This window comes from Mirounga angustirostris, unplaced genomic scaffold (genome assembly GCF_029215605.1).
Source record: "Mirounga angustirostris isolate CCGP_5_RB_7025 unplaced genomic scaffold, mMirAng1.0.hap1 SCAF_16, whole genome shotgun sequence".
In the NCBI taxonomy this organism is placed as follows: Eukaryota; Metazoa; Chordata; class Mammalia; order Carnivora; family Phocidae; genus Mirounga; species Mirounga angustirostris.
In genome coordinates this window covers 46,431,056-46,451,576 of record NW_026991724.1, presented here as the reverse complement: position 1 = coordinate 46,451,576, position 20,521 = coordinate 46,431,056, and the positions used below count along the sequence as shown (strand labels likewise).

The 20,521-nt window shown below is 47.8% G+C and overlaps 1 protein-coding gene across 8 annotated transcripts; it reads left to right on the top strand.

The window, feature by feature from the left end:
- Positions 1–5,016: 5,016 nt before the first annotated feature.
- On the top strand, positions 5,017–20,041 carry FBXO27 (F-box protein 27). Of its 8 annotated transcripts, none has more exons than XR_010408015.1 (7): positions 5,018–5,210; positions 5,414–5,810; positions 5,968–6,079; positions 6,163–6,258; positions 10,201–10,336; positions 16,577–16,756; positions 18,237–18,354. XR_010408015.1 is itself a non-coding variant. In XM_064580483.1 (6 exons), the coding sequence occupies exons 2-6, from the start codon at positions 5,459–5,461 to the stop codon at positions 18,384–18,386; spliced, it is 846 nt and encodes a 281-aa protein (XP_064436553.1). In that variant the 5' UTR covers positions 5,017–5,210; positions 5,414–5,458; the 3' UTR covers positions 18,387–20,041. The 8 variants fall into 8 exon arrangements, 6 of the variants coding, with proteins under 6 accessions (XP_064436553.1, XP_064436552.1, XP_064436554.1 ...); XR_010408014.1 differs by lacking the exon at positions 18,237–18,354 and adding an exon at positions 17,427–17,560; XM_064580483.1 differs by lacking the exon at positions 16,577–16,756 and having other exon boundaries at positions 5,017–5,210; positions 18,237–20,041.
- The last annotated feature ends 480 nt before the right edge of the window (positions 20,042–20,521 follow it).

Genomic DNA, 20,521 nt, shown 5'->3' with positions numbered 1-20,521 from the left:
TTTTAAAGCAAATGTAATCATATTATTCAAATTGTCTCATAAATTGTCTTCTTTTTTTTTTTTTTAAAGATTTTATTTATTTATTTGAGAGAGAGAGAATGAGAGGGAGGAGGGTCAGAGGGAGAAGCAGACGCCCTGCTGAGCAGGGAGCCCGATGCAGGACTCGATCCCGGGACTCCAGGATCATAACCTGAGCTGAAGGCAGCTGCTTAACCAACTGAGCCACCCAGGCCCCCCTGAAATTTACCATCTTAAAAACTCACCAGTTTTCAGTATGCACAGATGTCAAGTGCAATTACATTGTTGCGCAACCAGCTTCCAGAACTCTTTCCCTCTTGTAAGGCTGAAACTCTGTACTCATTGATAACTCCCCATTCTGGGCGCCTGGGTGGCTCAGTCGTTAAGCATCTGCCTTTGGCTCAGGTCATGAACCCAGGGTGGTCCTGGGATCGAGTCCCACATCGGGCTCCCTGCTCTGCGGGAAGCCTGCTTCTCCCTCTCCCACTCCCCCTGCTTGTGTTCCTGCTCTCGCTATGTCTCTCTCTGTCAAAAAAATAAAATCTTTAAAAAAAATAAATAAATAACTCCCCATTCCGCCCCAGGTCCCTGTCCCCTGGCGCCCACCATTCTACTAGGCACTAGGTACCTCATAAGAGGGGAATCCTACAATTTTTGTCTTTCTGTGACTGGTACATGTTCAATTCTAGTAGGTTCTGTCAAACCATTTTCCAACATGGTAGCCCCTCTCTCCACAGGCCGTGGACAGGTTCCAGTCAATTGCTTCCCATTCCCACACTGGTTTTCTGTCTTGAGTTTTTTGTGTTTTCATCATTCTAGTGGGTGTTCCTGGTTTTAATTTGTTTTTCCCTGATGATTGAGGTTAGTGCAATTTGTGGTCAATCTTTTTTTAAATCTACACTTCCACCAGCCTCCCTGCCCCACTGGATTATCTTATTTCTTTTTTTTTTTTTTTTTAAGATTTCTTTTCTTCAGTAATCTCTACACCCAATATGGGGCTCAAATTCACAACCCCGAGATCAAGAGTTGCATGCTCTACCAACTGAGACAGCCAGGTGACCCCGCTGGATTATTTTAAAGCAATCCCAGACATCCTTAGCATTTCCTCCAAAAATACTTGCAGGGTGTATCTCTAAAAGATAAGGTTCTCTCTCCCTCTCTCCCTTTTTTAGCAAAACCACAATACCATTGTCATACTTGAATGTTCATTTGATCTGTCATTTTGGATATTCTGGCTAGACAGTCCCGCGGGCTGCAGACAGGGTGGAGGGTGAATTCTTCTGGGTGGAGGCAGCCCCTCCTGGCCCTCACCCTCCCCACTCCCTTTAGACCCTCCGAACCCACTGCTCTCCCTTCAGGTCCCCCCCCCAACACACACACACGCACGCACGCACGCGTGCACAGATTATATCTGTGGCTTCAGTTGGAGGAATTACTTCTTGTGGGCAAAGGTCTGTGGGTTCTATGGCTCTTTTGTTTATAACTGGGTGCATTGTTGACCCCCCCAGAAGCTGGGTTGGGGGAAGAGCCTGGAGGGTTTTACACTGACACCCCAGCTTCTCCCCTGCCCTAGGAAAAATGGGCATTCCAGGGAGGGCTGAATCACATCTTAAGAAAGGGCTGGATTATCCCCAACTGCCTCCGGGAGTAGGCCTCTGTCCAGATACATCCCCACTCTTCTGAGAGCAAGGTTTAACTAGTTAACTGCTCCCTCCGACCTTCGCTCCATACAAAGGGGCTATTCGCTCCATACAAAGGGGCTATTCGCTCCATACAAAGGGGCTATTCGCTGTCAAGTTTCTTTTCCTGGGATCAAAATACAGCCAGCGGCCTCTGGACAGGAGAGGTAGGGGCATGGAAACCAAGCTGGTGACCCTTTAATGCCCTTGGAATTAATCACGCAGCCTACCTCCCAACACCTCAGTGTTCCAGAGTTTCTACTTCTGCAAAATGGCCAGGCAGGTATCCCCCCACCCAACCTCCCAAACACACCTCCAGTGGAGAGAAGCACCAGTACCCCCCCACCCACAGGGGAGCCCTTCTCACCCCATCCCCACCAGAGCCACCTCCCTGATTTATAGCAAATAATTTCTCAAGCTGCCTTTACTCTTTTGAAATGAAATACTCAGATAATTAAACCTACTTCCACAGATAATTCTTAAAATGTTCATAAAATAACCCTAACTATAACATAAAGGTGAGATAAAAGGAGAGACATAATTTTCAAAATCCCCTGGGAACTTGTTACCGGGGCAGACCTGATGATTCAGAATCCACGTTTTTTAAAAAAATCTCCCCCGGGGAGTTTGATGTAGCCCCAGGATACTCCTCCCTCCCTGTGGGCTCCCTGGAGCTCCATAAAACCCACAGCTGGCACTGCCTAGATGAAGAGATTTTCTGGTTTTGTGAATTGGAGAATAAACCAGTCAAGTCCCCACCAAGCCAAGCACAATCTTCCAGTTGACCCAGTAGCTGCATGCCCTGGACAATTCCGTGTAAACCCACTTTACATTGACATGCAGAATGGAATTGGGTTCTAGGCTCAGATTAACAGGCTTTCTTCCTCCTACACGAGAATGCACAGGACACCAATTACCAGAAGAAAGGAATCCAGGACAGTTCTCTACTGAGTGGCATTGTCTTGTGCGTGGCTTCCCAGCGACATCCTCTCCCCATTCCCATGGCACCAAAATGCCCCCATAACCTTCCCAAAGGGCCCCTAGGGTGCTTGGCACACCACCCCCCTCTTGGGAGCCATTATTCTGTTCATCACCTTCTAGGTGGTAGGCACTTCTTGACCCCATTTATATTTGTTTGTTTTGAAGATTTTATTTATTTATTTGAGAAAGAGAGATAGCCAGGAAGAGCTGAGCAGGAGGGAGGGGCAGAGAGAGAGGCAGACTCCCCTTGGGGGCTCGATCATCATCACAATCACGATCACGATCATGGGACCCTGGGATCATGACCCGAGCCTGAGGCAGACAGTTAACGACTGAGCCACCCAGGTGCCCCTAAGATTTTATTTTTAAGTAAGCTCTACACCCAACGTGGGGCTCAATCTCACAACCCTGAGATCAAGAGTCACATGCTCCACCGACTGAGCCAGCCAGGCGCCCCATTTGTTTTTCTTTTTATCAGAGTACAGCTTGGGCCCTCATTCCAGGAGTTCACAGAGATTGCCTCTGAGAAGAATTAAGAAATGGGAAAGAATCTGACTTGTCAGTGTTGCCTTCTTATCCTACTTTCAGTTCTTAAACTTTTTTTTTTAAAGATTTTATTTATTTATTTGACAGACGGAGACACAGCGAGAGAGGGAACACAAGCAGGGGAAGTGGGAGAGGGAGAAGCAGGCTTCCCGCTGAGCAGGGAGCCCCATGCAGGTCTCGATCCCAGGACCCTGAGATCATGACCTGAGCCGAAGGCAGACCCTTAACCGACTGAGCCACCCAGGTGCCCCTTAAACTTTTTTCTAACCTTAAAAAAAAAAAAAAAAAACTTTTTTGAACTCATATACTTGGGTCATAACCAATTTTCATAACCTCATTATCAAAAAGATTTCCACAGCTGACCTGTTACGTGAAAAAAATAATTTTCGTTATGGACAGAAGGGTGTAATGTCTAAGATTTGCTTCAGATTTTCAGCGGGGAGCAAGTGGGTGGGAGCGGGGATGAAACCCGACTGGCCAGGAGGTAATCGTGGACCTGGGTGCTCCTTACACTGTTCCACTTTTGGACAGGTTTGAAAACGTCAAAAGTTCATTGAAAACATATGTGTTGAAAAGAAATAGGCCAGGGTAATAGTCAATCTATCTTTCAGAATTAAGGTCTCCCACCCAGACTGCTTGTGCCCTATTCCCCTTCCTAGTCTATTCCTCCATAGCATTAATTAGCTTCTAACGCACTATGTAATTTACATGTCATGTCTCTTGTTCATCACGGCCCATGTGCATTGTCGTCTGGTTTAATGCTTTAATAATAAAACGGCTTCATTCTGTCCTGTTTACGCAGAGGTTTTCCAAGGTTGGCAGGAGATTTTTATTTTTAATTACTTGCCCAACACTCTATAATTTGCTTATTATGTCTTCTGTTCATCATCTAAGTTCCACATGGACAAGGATCCATGTCTGGTTTTATTTGCTGATACTTATAACTACATGTGTGGCTTACATTTTGTTTTGACTGGGTAGAGTTAGTATAGAGGTTAAAAGCAGGGATTCTAGGGCGCCTGGGTGGCTCAGTTGGTTAAGCCACTGCCTTCGGCTCAGGTCATGATCCTGGAGTCCCGGGATCGAGTCCCGCATCGGGCTCCCCGCTCAGCAGGGAGTCTGCTTCTCCCTCTGACCCTCTCCCTTCTCATGCTCTCTCTCTCTCTCTCAAATAAATAAATAAAATCTTTAAAAAATAAATAAAAGCAGGGATTCTAGAGCCAGCCTGGCTGGGTTCAAATCGAAGCTCTGTCATCTACTAGCTTGGTGACCCTGCGCAAGTCACTTGGCCTCTGCCGGCCTCGGTTTTCTCACCTGTGAAGGGGGCACATAGCGGTACCCACCTCAGGGGGTCGCCACCCTGACTGGTAGGAAGACGCTCTGTAAACGGTGGCCGGTGTTATTTCTGGTCAGAGCACTCATTTTTGGAGTCAAATAGATACGCCTTTGGCGCCTACCCCACCTGTTTTCTCCCGTGAAATGGGGATAACGTTGCCCCACCATAAAGGCGATGGGGATTTTTAAAGGAGCGAACGGGTGTGAGGCCTCCCGCCCGGATGCCGGACCGAAATAACCGCATTTGCTCCTCTCCAGGCGTCCTGCGGCGGAGTTACCCGCACTCCAAGAGGCGGGCGGGTGCGGACAGACCCCGGATCCCGGCGGCCCCGCCCCTCCCTCGTCTGCGGCGTCAGGTCCGGTTCCACCGTCCTCCCCACACCCGCCACCGGGGGAATACCCGGGAAGGAGGGGGTCTGGCGCGTACGGATGGTGCGGGAAGGGGCTGGCTGGGGGCCGGGGTGGGGCCGCCGGGCCGCCAGAGGGAAGGGAGCGCAGAGACCGGCCGGCCAGAGGGAGGCTGGGCTGGGGGCTGGGAAATGCTGGCTGTTAGAAAGGGAGGGGCTGGCGAGTAAAAGGATGGACGCTGGGAAGGGGACGCAAGGGGACAGGAGCGAGCCCGCCGGCGAGGGGCCCTGGCTGTGATCCAAGGTAGGACTCGGGGGGCGGGCCGGCCCCGGCGCCGCGCGCAGGGCCGGGTGCGCGGGGTGCGCGGGGCGCGCGGGGCGCGCGGGGCGGACTGGATCGGGTCGGGAGGCGGGGGCTTGGGACCCGGGGCCGGGGCGGGGCCGGCGGCAGCTGCGCGCGCCGCGGGGGCTGCGGGCCCCTGACTCCTTGACCCTACTCTCCCGCAGTCACCACCGAACCTGGCGCGGGCTGGCGGGAGGTCGGCGGGGACCATGGGCGCCTCGGCCTCCCGGGGCCGGCCCGCCCGGGTCCCCCCGCCGGAGCCCGAGCCCGAGGAGGCGCTGGACCTGAGCCAACTGCCACCGGAGCTGCTCCTGGTGGTGCTGAGCCACGTGCCCCCGCGCACCCTGCTGGGGTGCTGCCGCCGGGTGTGCCGGGGCTGGCGCGCCCTGGTGGACTGCCAGGCCCTGTGGCTGCTCATCCTGGCCCGGGACCACGGCGTCCTGCTGCCGCTCGCCCGCAGCTGCCTGCCCCCGGCCCGCGACGGCAGGCCCAGCCTCCTGGGCCGCTTCTGCGAGCGCCGCCCGATCGGACGCAACCTCATCCGCAACCCCTGCGGCCAGGGTGGGGAAGCACCGGGCCGGAGGGCGGGGCGGGGCGGGGCGGCGGGGGGCCGCCCTGGGGGCGGGGCCGGGGCGGGGCTCCATCGGAGGCGGCGGGAGGCGGCGGCCGGCGGGTGGGCGGGCGAGGAACTTGGGCGCAAGCCTCTTGTATTTAACAGAGGGCCTCCGGAAGTGGATGGTGCAGCACGGTGGGGACGGCTGGGTGGTGGAGGCAAACAGGTCAACGGTGCCCGGGGCCCCCTCGCAGACCTGCTTCGTGTCTTCCTTCAGGTGAATGTCCCTACCCCGCAAGGGCCGGGCCCGTTGTGAGGAAGACCTGCCCGTTCTCATTGACTTTTCTCCCTCTTTCCTAGCTGGTGTCGCAAAAAGCAGGTGTTGGACCTGGAGGAGGAGGGTTTGTGGCCAGAGCTACTAGATAGTGGCAAGATTGAGATTTGTGTCTCTGACTGGTGAGTATGGTGACAAAAACAGCCCTTTGCTCAGCACTGACCACAGGCGCCATGACCATTGCGTGGGTGACTTCACTGAGGCCACCTCTAACAATCCCTTACAGATAAAGAGATGCAGCTCAGGGAGGTGAATGACTTAACCATTGAGCTCCTCTCTTCACCCCCAAATGGAGTCGGATTGCAAGATGCCAGATTGGATCCAGTTACAGGAGGACTTGGCCCAGCTCAGTCTTGTCTGTGAATGACATGCTCCTTGCCTTAGGAGGTCGCAGTGTAGGATAGTTGCCTAAGTTGACATTCTGGAGCCAGACTTTTCCAGGTCCCTGGCTCTGCATCTTTATGGCTTTGGGCAAGTCCCAGTGTGCCTCGGCATCCCCATCTTGACAAGATAGGGTCACATGTCAAGCACATAGCCAGTGCTTTATAAGGGTGAAGTGTTTTAGTTGTGTTTTGGGGGGTTTTGTTTTTTGTTTTTGTTTTTCTGAGCCTTGATCCTCTGAGAATGTATATTTCAAGACCTCAGATTTTTCAGAGCTTTGGGAGCAATCGAGAGGTTCAGAAAGGGGAGGAGATTTGCTCTGGTGGCATAGCTAGGGATTGGGGAGACCTGAAATTAGGCTCAGACTCCTCTGTAGAGCTTATGCTCTGTAGTGATGGTCTTGAAACTAGGGTATGTGTACACGAAGACTTTCCAATGACCCAGATCATTTCAAAGGAGGCAATTCCAGATCCTCTACAGCTGTGTTCCCTGGTTCTAAAATTACCAGCTACACATCATATCTCTGGTGGTAACATCATATGGTTTGTCCTTGTCCAATCCCTTTCTCAGAGTCCTCAAGTCTTACAGAAAAAGCAAGCCCCTCACTATGGTGTGCGGCCCCCCAGATGTAAAGACTACCAGAGAGTTAGGCAAAGTGACTGCTTGAAATTTCAGCCTTACCAAATTCACTTTTACTTCGGTTTTTTGTTTTGTTTTTAAGTAGGCTCCATGCCCAACGTGGGGCTTGAACTCATGACCCTGAGATTAAGAGTTGCATGCTCTACTGACTGAGCCAGTCAGGTGCCGCCAAGTTCACTTTTTTTTTTTTTTAAGATTTATTTATTTATTTGAGAGAGGCAGGGGGAGGGAGGAGAGACAGATGGAGAGGGAGAGAGAGACCCCCAAGTAGACTCCCAGCTGAGCACAGAGCCAGACATGGGGCTCAATCCCACAACCCTGAGATCATGTCCTGGCCAAAATCAAGAGTCGGACACTTAACCAACTGAGCCACCCAGGCACTCCCAAATTCACTTTTAACTAAAGACACCCTAACTTACCCCCACTCTGCAAATCCATGTCATTAGGAGATGTGTTTTACAATAAAACTGTTTGTAATTTAGTCATTAGTTATCAAACTGTTGTAACATATTTGTGTTGTTTTGGTCAGCGGTGTGCCCTTTGATCATAACAATTAGTGGTTCCCAAATTCTGCTGTCCATTACGCAGGAACACTGAAAACTCCCAATGCCCAGGTCACACCCCATCCCAGTTAAATCAGAGTGCTTGTGGGTGAGAGCTGGGTCTCAGTACCTGAGAAGTTTAGAGCTGACTGCAAAGTTAGTGGGCACAGTCCCCGAGACCAACCTCACATCGACACCAGCTGTAAGTTTGGGGGATTCGCAAAACCACCCTCACCTTCCATAATTCACTGGGAAGACTCATAGAACTCACTGAATGATTACATGATTACAGTTTATTACAAGGAAAACATAACAGGTCAAAAATGAGCCAAGGGAAGAAGAGCTAGGGCAGCATCGAAACACAGAAGTACCAAACACAGAGCTTCTGTTGCTCTCTTGCCATGGAGTCAGGATGCAATCCTGCCCTGGCAGCCATGTGACAATATGCATGGAATATTGCCGACCGGGGAAGTGCACATGAGCTTCATTGCCCAGAATTTCTATTGGGGCTTCATCCCGTGGTTAATCTCGGACTGCTGGTCAACTGATAGCACCTGACATATCCTAAGCCACATTGTTGGGTCTTCCTGGAGTGGCTAGCCCCCACGGTGAGACTATCTGTGTGGATGCGGCCACCCCCCACCGTAATCCCATTGGTAGGCTATCCGGTATGACCCAAGGTCCCCAGGCAAACCAAGATACTTCCAGCAGCCATAATATTCCAAGGATCCAGAAAGAACCTCCCAGAAGCTGAGAGCAAAGCCCCACCATACCTCCAGACAAGGCTAAATTCTTTGCTATACAATATCTTGTCAACATCCCAGATGATTCCAGGGGTGCCTGGGTGGCTCAGTCATTAAGCATCTGCCTTCAGCTCAGGTCATGATCCCAGGGTCCTGGGATTGAGCCCCGCGTCGGGCTCCCTGCTCACCGGGAAGCCTGCTTCTCCCTCTCCCACTGCCCCTGCTTGTGTTCCTGCTCTTGCTACCTCTCTCCTGTCAAATAAATAAATAAATAAATTCCAGATGATTCCAATCTGCAGCCAAGTCTGGGAACCACTGCTGGGTAATAATTCAATCCCAAAGGAAAAATGTTAACACTTAGATCTTTATGGTCACAGAAAAAAAATTTAATTTCTGTTCATATATATATATTTTGGTATGTGGTTGGCAGAGCGCTGAAAGGAGGGGCGGTCTTTTGACTGGTCAGAAGAAAGTAAGAATATGTCACTATTACATGAGGACAGAATTGTGTGGGAGAAGTAGAGCAGACATCTAATTCTAAGAAGTAGAATGATGAGAAGTCTCTGAAAGAAGAAACTTATTTGTTACCCTTGAGTTACCCTTGAGTTAAGCTTTTAACTTCTAGCATCAAAAGTGTACATTTTTTAAGTTTACATATTTTATTTATTTATTTATTTAAAATGTACATATTTTAGGTATGTGATTCTGAATTATCACAGAGTGAACACATCCATGTTACCAGCTCCTTTCCCATCATTACCCATCCAGGGTAGCCGCCATCCTGAATTCTGTTACCATAGATAAGTTCTGTCCATTTTTTTTTTTTTAAGATTTATTTATTTGACAGGGAGAGAGAACACAAGCAGGGGGAGAGGCAGAGGGAGAGGGAGAAGCAGGCTCCCCACTGAACAAGGAGCCCGATGTGGGGCTCGATCCCAGGACCCTGGGATCATGATCTGGGCTGAAGGCAGATGCTGAACCAACTGAGCCACCCAGGCGCCCCAAGTTCTGTCCATTTTTGTACTTGAGAGAGAGAGTCCCACAGTATATGTTTTGTTTCTAGCTTCTTTCAACTGCATGTTCGTAAATTGATTCCTAATTGTGTGTAACCGCAGTGAGTTTGCTTTCATTGCTGTATACCATTCTATTATGTGCATATACCATAATTTATCCATTTACCATCGATGGACATTGGATGTTGTTGTGTTTTGTTTTGTTTTTAATATTGCTGGGTATCCCATCGTGACTAAATACAGATTCCCGTGGTCCTTTTATTTTTTTTATTTTTTAAAGATTTTATTTTTAAGTAATCTCTCTACCCATGTGGGACTCGAATGCTCCACCGACTGAGGCAGCCAGGTGCTCCTCCCGTGATCCTTTTCAATGACTGATATGAAAGTTGTATTTTAAAATGTCAATGTACCCATTGGAAATTACATCTTTTGCCACCATTTAAACATTGAGCAATTTCCATTGTCACCTGAATAATACTGGAGGAGGTGCCTTGAAGGGTGGCTGCTCTGAGTCACTGCTTCGAGAATGCATGTCCTTGCGCACCAGCTGGGGACCTCGTTTAGTACAGGTTCTGAGTCACTGGGTCTGCAGTGGGGCCAAGCTCCCAGGTGACACAGGGCGTGCGGAGCCGAGGACTATGTTTTGGATTTGCAGACATGGGGAGGCCATTCTGGGGGGAGGCAGGCAGACACCCAAAGAGATGAGGTGGGCATGTCCAGCCTTCAAGGCCTCCCTCCTCCCACAGGTGGGGAGCCCGACACGACAGTGGCTGTATGTACCGACTCCTTGTCCAACTTCTAGATGCCAACCAGACTGTCCTGGATAAATTCTCTGCTATGCCCGTTCCCATCCAACAGTGGAACAACAATGTCTGCTTTCAGGTGAGTCTCTGGCAGGGACACGGGGAGAGGGGTGGTGGGGGCCTGGGAACATTATCTATTACCTCTTGTGGTTTCTATAAGGAGGGCTCTGCTGGGGATGCTTCTGGTTCCTGTCTCTTGGGCGGTTGCTTTCAGACAATGGCTGGAGCTGAAGAGCTGGGTGGGGTGTGTGTGTGTGTGTGTGCGTGTGTACATTTGTGTACCTGTGCATATAGCAGCTGGTGGCTTCATTTAGTCCCAGAGCTTCAGTGTGGCATCTCTCTGCGAGGGCTGGTTTGAACTTCCTCAAATCATGGCCACCTCAGGGCAGCCAGACTCAACTTACTAGTGGCTCAGGATTCCACCAGGAAGGTTCTAGAGAAACCAAAAGAAGCTACATTGCCTTTTCTGACTTAGCTTTGGAAGTCACTTGGCGGAAGTCACTCATTACTTCCGCCATGCTTCTGGTTACGAACAAAACCCACCCACCCAGACTCAAGGAGACAGGAATTAGGATGAGGAACCATGCGATTCCGCTGAGCCTGAAGGCCCCAGGCTCAGCTTTCGAGAAGAAGGCTGGGGTGCAACCTGCCTGATCTCTTCTCTACCTACAGGTCACCCACGTGTTCTCCAACATCAAGATGGGCGTCCGCTTTGTGTCTTTCGAACACTGGGGCCAGGACACGCAGTTCTGGGCTGGTCACTATGGAGCCCGTGTGACCAATTCCAGCGTGGTCGTGCGGGCCCGGTTGTCTTAGTCAAGGGCTGTCCTTGCCCAACAACCTGACCGGTGCCTTCTAGGACTGGGGACCACTGGCCAGGACTTCTTATTAACCAAGGGCACATACCTCCCTGGCATCCTGGGTACTCCAGGATCCCTTCGAGGGTTCTGCCAGGTCCCCTCTTCAGGTTCTAGAAACTACTAGAAGAAAGTTCTTACTTCAAAGTTACCTACTGCTGTTATAGGGCAGTCCTCCCTCCGGAGGCCCTCTGATTCAGCCCCAGTCCCATCTGGCCTGTCTCCTCTCCTTTCTGCTTTCAGGGGGCTTTATCGGTCCCTTTAGAGAAGGCCGCTCATCTCTGAAGTAGAACCTCGTCCTTATAGCTGGGAAAATTCCAGCCACCTTGGGTGGCAAACTTAACCCCCTGCAACTTCAAGGCTGGGAACCAGGTCTCACAGCTGAAAGTCAGCCAGCTCAAAAAATGTGTGGAGACCCTCAAGGACCCCAGTGATTGTATGGTGTATAAAATTATTTTTTATTTTGAAATTTTGCGCAAACATCGAGAGAATAATATATCAGCAACAACTATCTGCCGATCATATGTAATAAATTTATTATTTTGCCAAAAGTGCCTCAGATCTCTGAAGTAGGAAATATAACTTTACTGTCTTGGTTACTACTTGGTTTGAAAGCAACAAACTGTCCCAGTGGGGGAGCGGAAACTACAGAAGAAAACTCCCAATAGAAGGGACAGTGGGTCTGGGTACAGCATCAGGGTGACACCACACTTGTGACTTTCTAGATGGGAGCCAGGATCAGGCTGTCCTCATGCCAGTCCAGGGTCATGGCTAACTCACGGCTGGTGGGTCAGTGAAATGTTCTAGGTCATCTTTTTTTTTTTTTAAGATTTTATTTTATTTTATTTTTTTAAAGATTTTATTTATTTATTTAATTGACAGGGAGAGAGAGAGAGAGACAGCATGAGAGGGAACACAAGCAGGGGGAGTGGGAGAGGGAGAAGCAGGCTTCCCACGGAGCAGGGAGCCCGATGCGGGGCTCGATCCCAGGACCCCAGGATCATGACCTGAGCTGAAGGCAGTCGCCTAACCGACTGAGCCACCCAGGCGCCCCTAAGATTTTATTTTTAAGTAATCTTTACACCCAGTGTGGGGCCTAACTCACAACCCTGAGATCAAGAGTCGCACACTGTACTGATGGAACCAACCAGTTGCCCCTAGATGTTCTAGGTCTTCTGATGTGATGCACCTGAAATGTGTCATTGCCTTTGCTGTATCCCAGGATGAACTGCTCATTGGAGGGGTCAGGCCTTCCGCCCCTTTCTTGCCATAGAAGGGAAACACCAGCAGAGAAGGAGCCAAACACACCCAGAGGTTGGCATGTTTTGCCAGTTTCTTCAAGAAGGGGTTGTGACAGGTTGAAACAGACATAAGAGTCATGACCAGATGGAGTGTGTGGGCCTTGAGTAGATATTGGTTTGGACAGTTCAGCTCTAGATGGTATTTTTGAGTCAACTGGGGGAATTCGGATATGAGGAATATGGGAAACATCTAGGAAGGGAAAGATGGAGACCACTGCCTTAAAAAAAAAAGCAGCCATATAATTTAATTTTGGCACGTGTTGTATATGTGTGTGTGTGTGTGTGTGTGTGTATGCCAAAGTTAATGATACCACTTTATACACATATGTGTGCATACAATTATTTATATCCTGGATTCCTTCTGGGTGTATGTGTGTGTGTGTAGATATGTATATATATATATTCAGAAGAATAAGAATATTACCTATAGGGGCACCTGGCTGGCTCAGTCCGTAGAGCATGTGACTCTTGATCTCAGGGTCGTGAGTTCAAGCCCCATGTTGGGCGTGGAGCTTATTAAAATAAAAAAAGAATATTAACTACAGTGTTACAGGGTTAGTGCAATGGTGATCTCTGGCCGTGGTGATTTTGTATTTCTTTTGCTTATCTGTATTTCTCATTTTCTGAGCGTGTATTGGTGTATAGAAGTGACACAGGAAGACGAATACATAGTATCCTCCAATGCAACCTCCCTCCCCTTCCAGGAGGAACCACATTTCAAAGGCATCTTTGCTGACAGGATTTTTGTTCGTTTTATTTTGTTATGGAGAATTTGAAATATATACAGAAGCAGAGAGAAGAGTATTCTAACCATGTATCGACTCCCCCGCACCAGTTTTATCAGATTATGGCCAGTCTTCAGCCCACATCCCCATCGATTCTCCCCTCTTCCATATCGTTTTTTTTATACTTTTTTTTTAAAGATTTTATTTATTTGTATGAGAGAGAGCACATGAGAGGGGGGAGGGTCAGAGGGAGAAGCAGACCCCCCACCGAGCAGGGAGCCTGATGCGGGACTCGATCCAGGGACTCCGGGATCATGACCCGAGCCGAAGGCAGTCGCTTAACCAACTGAGCCACCCAGGCGCCCAATACTTTTTTATTTTGAAACAATCTTAAACATAACAGAGAAGTTATAGGTATGGCACAAAGCCTTTTCCCCTTGAAACATATAGTACATTTCCAGCATCACTGCAAAATTCTTTTGTGTGTATTTTCTACATCAAGGACATTCTCCTGCATAACCACAGTACAACCATCCAAATCGTGATGGTCACGTCAATTCAATAACTGCCCCAAAGGTCTAAGCTAGCTGGCCTTGCCTTAGAAAGACCTGTTGGCAGGGCGACCGGGTGGCTCAGTCGGTTAAGCATCTGACTCTTGATTTTGGCTCAGGTCATGATCCCAGGGTCATGAGATCAAGCACCGTGCTGGGCATGGAGCCTGCTTAAGATTCTCTCTCTTCCCCTCCCCTCTTCCCACCTCTCTCTCTTGAAAGGAAGGAAGGAAGAAAGACAAGAAAGAAAGAAGAAGGAAGGAAAGAAGGGAAGGAAGGAAGGAAGACCTTTTTGCTGGGATGCCTGGTTGGCTCAATCAGTTGGACATCTGCCTTCGGCTCAGGTCATGATCCTAGGGTCTGGGATCGAGCCCCACGTTGGGCTCTCTGCTCAGTGGGGAGCCTGCTTCTCCCTCTGCCTGCCACTCCCCCTGCTTGTGCTCTCTCTCTCTCCATGTCAAATAAATAACTAAAATCTTAAAAAAAAAAAAAAAAGGCCTGTTTGCAAAGTTGGTCCTTAGCTGGCATCTGGGAACTTGAATTTTGGAAGTGTTCCCACCATTACCTAACTGATAAGGGTGGCTCTTGGCGCTTAGACTATTTGTGCAAACAGTATGGTTTATGCTGAACACTTGCTGTCATTCTGGGGGTCTGGGATTTTGGTACAAGCCAGGCAGAAAGAAGGTGTCTGTAGGACTAACCCCCCAGTGAAACCCTGGGGTGCTGAGTCTCTGATGAGCTTCCCTGGGCATCACACACCTGCTGCTACATTTTTGTTGCTGGGTCAAGAGTACACTCTGCATGACCCCTCAGGGGAGGGAGAGGACCCAAGGAACCTGCCCATAACCCTCCAGTGTCTGTATCTTTTTCCCTTATGATCCAGCTGTGCCTACAACCGCACCCCTGTGAGTACAACTATGTACTGAGTTTCATGAGTCCTGGCAAATATCTGAGCATGGGGTAGTCCTGAGATTATACACACAGACACACACACACACAGACACACACACACACACGTTGGTTTGTTTTCTATATGACATTTTGAGAGCTTAAAAGGCCTTTTTGGGGCGCCTGGGTGACTTGGTCGGTTAGGCCTCTGCCTTTGGCTCAGGTCCTCATCCCAGCGTCCTGGGATAGAGCCCCACGTCGGGCTCCCTGCTCAGTGGGGAGCCTGCTTCTCCCTCTACCCTTCCCCACTGCTCATGATCTCTCTCATTCTCAAATAAATAAATCTTTAAAAAAAAAAAAAAAGACCTTTTTGGCTAGGGAGACATTGTGCCTTCTAGCCAATTCTTAGAGACAGCAAAGAACCCAGCCTGAGAATGCCTTTGATACACAAACGAACCAATCCAGAGCCAGACTTCCTCCAACCGGCTCCTGGCACTGTTCCTCAGCCTCATCACCCAAGGCCCAGGCAACTAGGGACCACCCCTACTGAAATCACGCACACTGACCAGTCCTAAATGGTTCACCCTGCCCTGCCATTCCAGAGGAACCCCAATAAAGGCCGTGGCTTAAACCTTCCCCTACGTCCTGCCTCCTGCCTCCTGCCTCCTGGCCATGCTGTCTTTCCCATGGGGCCCTGCACGGCACCCCTCCTGTCTCCCGGACCCGAGTGTAATAAACCAGTTTCCCGAGCCTCTCCTCCATCTCCCCTTGTGCCTGCACCCAACACACCATCTTGTGAAAGAATACGAAACAATAAAATGTATGCTTGTAATACACGCTAGAGAGATCATCCAGATCAGGGAGAGCTACTGCAAAAACAAGGGGTGTGTGTGTGTGTGTGTAGGTGCGTGCGTGGGACACTCTTCTTTTTGCAGCCAATGCGGTATTGGAAATAAGCACAAGGCTCTGTAAATAATGATTTTTGCTATAATTTTGGCCTGTTGGAGCCTTTAGAGAAAAGGAGGCAAGATGCAGAGAGGCCACTTTCGATCTACAGGCAAATGCCCCTTTGGAGTTTTATTTTACCTTCAGTTTGATTGTTAGTTTTTTTAAATAGATCTTTTTTTAAAGAGCAGTTTGAGGTTCATGGTGAAATTGAGCAGGAAGTGCAGATCCAGTATATTCCTCTCCCCACATGGAAGCCTTCCCCACTACCAACAGTCCCCACCAGAGAGGGACATTTGTCACAATCCCTGAGCGTACATCAACATGTTATTTATGACCCAGAGTCCATTGTTCACATTAGGGCTCACTCTTGATGTCATACATGGTATGGGTTAGGACAAATGTATGATGACATGTATCCACCATTATAGTATCACATGGAATAGTTTCACTGCCCTAAAAACCCTGTTCTGCCTGTTCGTCCCCTCCCCCCTCCTCCCCGACCTCTGGCAACCGCTGATTCTTTTACTGTCCCCATAGTTTTGCCTTCCAGAATGTCATAGCTGGAATCATACGGTATGTAGCTTTTTTTCAGATTGGTTTCTTTCACTTAGTAATATACACTTAAGGTTCTTCCATGTCTTTATATGGCTTGATAGCTCATTTGTTTTTAGCCCTGCATAATAGTCCATCGTCTGGATGGACCACAGTTTACTTATCCATTCAGCTACTGAAGGACATCTTGATTGCTTCCAAGTTTGGGCGATTATGAATAAAGCTGCTTTAAACATCTGTGTGCAGGTTTTTGCATGTGGACATAAGTTTTCAACTCTTTGGGGTAAATGCCAAGAGGCTTGATTACTGGATCATATGGTAAGAGTATGTTTAATTTGGTAAGAAACTATCTTCCAAAGTGGCTGGACCCCATTGTTCATTCCCACCAACAATGAATGGGAGTGAGTTCCTGTTGCTCCTCACCCTCATCAGCACATGGCGTTGTCAGTGTTCTGGATTTGGGCCAATCTTTTTTCTTTTTTCTTTTTATTTGACAGAGAGAGAGTGCACAAGCAGGGGAAGTGACAGGCAGAAGGAGAGGGAGAAGCAGGCTCCCCGCTGAGCAGGGAGCCCAACGCAGGGCTCGATCCCAGGACCCTGAGATCATGACCTGAGCCAACAGCAGACGCTTAACCGACTGAGCCACCCAGGTGCCCCAATTTGGGCCATTCTAATAGGTGTGTAGTTGGAAGCTCTTTCTGCCCACCGGTCCTATCCCCACAGTTTAATAAAACCACCTTTTTTTTTTTTTAAGATTTTATTTATTTATTTGACAGAGAGAGATAGCGAGAGCAGGAACAGAAGTAGGGGGAGTGGGAGAGGGAGAAGCAGGCTTCCCATGGAGCAGGGAGCCCGACGCGGGGCTCGATCCCAGGATCCTGGGACCATGACCTGAACCAAAGGCAGACACTTAACGACTGAGCCACCCAGGCGCCCCAAACCACCTTTTTTTGCACTGAAAAAAAAAAAATAGTTGTGTAGTAGTAGCCCATTGTTGTTTTAATTTGCATTTCCCCAATGACATATGATGTCATGCATCTTAGATGCTTATTTGCCATCTGTGTTATCTTCTTTGGTGAGATGTCTGCTCGGGTCTTTTGTTCATTTTTGAATCAGATTGTTCATTTTCTCATTGAGTTTGAAGAGTTCTTCATATATTTTGGATAGCAGTTGTTTATCAGATATGTCTTTTCCAAATATTTGTCCCCCCAGTCTGTGGCTTGTCCTCCCACTCTCTTGAAGGAGTGTATACTTTCGAGTAGGTCAATTTGAGCTCTAAGATTGACAAGGTAAAAAGGGCTTAGGAAAGCTGTTCTCCTCATTGGGACTTAGAACAAGATCTTCCAGTTCTTCCACAGAGCTTTGCTGCTGCCAAAGAAAAGCTTCTGGCTTTTCTGGATTCCTGCACTCACAGATCTTAATTGCCTGGACCTGACTCTAAGCCCGAACCTGATACTGTCTGCTGGGGACTGTTTCTTTCTCAGCATGAACTGTGCTCAGTGGAAAGGAGGCATCCACTCAGTGAACAGGGCTTCACTCTGGGACGTTGGCAGGTGGAAAACAGCCTGAACTGTGCAAACATCATGGACCCCGGCTGGACCACCTGGGTCACATAAGAATGCCCACAGGAAAAGGCTTCTTTTTGGAAGGAACTGTCAAAAATCAAGCTACTGCTCAGCTCTCTATTTCTGGTGTGGATCCTAACTTCTAATGCAGTTCTATCTTGTGATTCCCGCCAAGAGCTGCAAGCTGGGGGAGAGCCCATCACAGGGACTGTGACCCCCCCTGGGCACATCACATTGGACTCTGGACCCCTGTGGAGGGGTGTCGCACTGCTGTTGGCTTGTGTTCTGCTTTCCCGATTAGTGGCAGTTTGCAATGATGTACTCAGTCTGACTCTACTTCCCTCCTCTTTCCCCTGATATGTGCACCTCGGGAAGGCAGCTTGATTACTAAATGCAGCTGTCCTGAGATGAGGCTGATCTTCTTCAGGCTGCTCACTGGATAAATGATCAGGACAAAAGGGGTAGGGGTTGTATTAAATGATTCTGAAAATTGTTGAATATTCAGGTTTTTGTTCTGACCAATTCCTGGCTATGGTGTGTCTTTCTCTCTCTCTCTCTCTTTTTTAAAAGATTTTATTTATTTATTTGACAGAAAGAGAAAGAGAGCACAAGCAAAGGGAGCCGCAGGAAGAGGGAGGCAGAGGGAGAAGGAGAAGCAGGCTCCCTGCTGAGCAAGGAGCCTGATGCAGGGCTCCATCCCAGGACCCGGGGATCATGGCCTGAGCCGAAGGCAGCCGCCTAACCGACTGGTGCCCCATGGTGTGTCTTTCTCATTAACTTTTATAAAAATGTTTTTCTCTTGAAAAAAGCATAGAAGACACTAGAGAATCCCTTACTGCAGAGATAAAAGAACTAAAATCCAGTCAGGCCAAAAATTAAAATGCTACAACCAAGATGCAAACCCAAACAGATGCCATAAGAATGTTTTTCTGTGAAAATGCTTTTGTCCCTTATTGCATCCAACCCTTCTGGATGAAAAGTTTGAATGAGAATTTTAAAATAAATTTGGAATTCTTAAGTACACACACACACACATATGCACACAAACTGTTACAGCTAATAACTTAATAACTGAATTCAGGAAAGTTGCAGGATACAAGATCAATATACAAATTTCACTTGAATTTTTATACGCTACCAATGATCATCTGAAAATGAAATTAAGAAAACAATTCCATTTACCTTAGCATCAAAATGAATAAAATACATAGGAATAAATTTAACCAAGGAAGTGAAAGACTTGTTCACTGAAAACTACCAAACATTGCTGAAAGAAATTAAAGAAGACATAAATAAATGGAAAGATACTCCGGGTTCATTTATTGGAAGACTTAACATTGTCAAGATGACAATACTCTCCAAATTGATCTACAGATTCAATATAATCCCTATCAAAATTCCAACTACCTTTTTTGTAGAAATGGACAAGCTTATCCTAAAATTCATATGGAATTGCAAGGGGCCCCAATTGCAATTTTAAGCAATCTTAAAAAAGAATAAAATTACAGATTCACACTTTTGAGTTTCAAGACTTGGTACAAAACTACAGTAATCAAAACAGTGTGGTACTGACATAAGGATAGACATATAGATCAATGGAATAAAATTGAGAGTCCAGAAAAAATCTCATCTACAGCCAATTGATTTCCTGCAAAGGTATCAATACCATCCAATGGGAAGAGAATTGCTTTTTCAAGAAATGGTGTGAGACAACTGGATAACCATGTAAAAGAATGAAATCGAATCCTTACCTCACACCATATACAAAAATCAACTCACAGTGGATCAAAGACTTAAATCTAAGAGCCAAAACTATAAAGTTCTTAGAAAATGTAGGAGTCAATCTTCATGACCTTGGATTTGGCAATTGATTCTTAGATATGGCACCAAAAGCACAAGCCACAGAAACAAAGATAGATAAATTGGACTTCCTACAAGTTAAAAACTGATGTGTGTCAAAGGACACCATCAAGAGAGTGAAAAGACAACTTACAGAATGGAAAAGAATATTTGCAAATCATTATCTGATAAAAAGCCTAGTATCCAGAATATAGAAAGAACTCTCACACTCAACCATGAAAAAATAGCCCAGTTTTTAAATGGGCAAAGAACACGAATAGATACTCCTTTCTGCAAAGAAGATATACAAGTGGTTGATAAATACACGGAAATATGTTCAACAACATTAGTCATTATGGAAATGCAAATCAAAACCACAGTGAGACACCACTTTACACCCACTAAGATGACTATGAGCAAAAGCGTGGAAAATAACAAATGTTGGTGGTGATGTGAAAAATTGGAACCTCAGACGCTGCAGGTCTGTGGGAATGTGAAATGGTACAGCTGCGTGGGAAGGCAGTCTGACAGGTCTTCAAAAAGTTAAACGTAGGGGCGCCTGGGTGGCTCAGTCGTTAAGCGTCTGCCTTCGGCTCGGGTCATGAGCCCAGGGTCCTGGGATCGAGCCCCACATCGGGCTCCCTGCCCTGCGGGAAGCCTGCCTCTCCTTCTCCTCTCCACTCACCCTGCTTGTGTTCCCTCTCTCACTGTGTCTCTCTCTGTCAAATAAGTATATAAAATCTTAAAAAAAAAAAAAAGTTAATTACCATATGACCTGGCAATTTCATTCCTACACATATACCTAAGGAGCCTTGAAAACATGTTCACACAAAAACGTGTACGTGAATGTTCAGAGCAGCATTGTTCATAATAGCTAAGAAGTGGAAGTAACCCAAATGTATCAACCGATGAATGGATAAACAAAATGAAATATATCCATACAATGGAATATTATTCAGCCAGAAAAAGGATTGGAGGTAGGGAGGAATGAGATATGGAGCCACACTACAACATGAAGGCACCTTGAAAACCTTATGT

Excerpts from the sequence above, each read along its gene's own strand:
- FBXO27 (XM_054511404.2), top strand. The coding sequence starts at position 5,459 with ATGGGCGCCTCGGCCTCCCGGGGCCGGCCCGCCCGGGTCCCCCCGCCG. Across the intron at positions 5,811-5,967 it reads CCGCAACCCCTGCGGCCAGG|AGGGCCTCCGGAAGTGGATG; the intron begins GTGGGGAAGCAC and ends TGTATTTAACAG. Across the intron at positions 6,080-6,162 it reads TGCTTCGTGTCTTCCTTCAG|CTGGTGTCGCAAAAAGCAGG; the intron begins GTGAATGTCCCT and ends CCTCTTTCCTAG.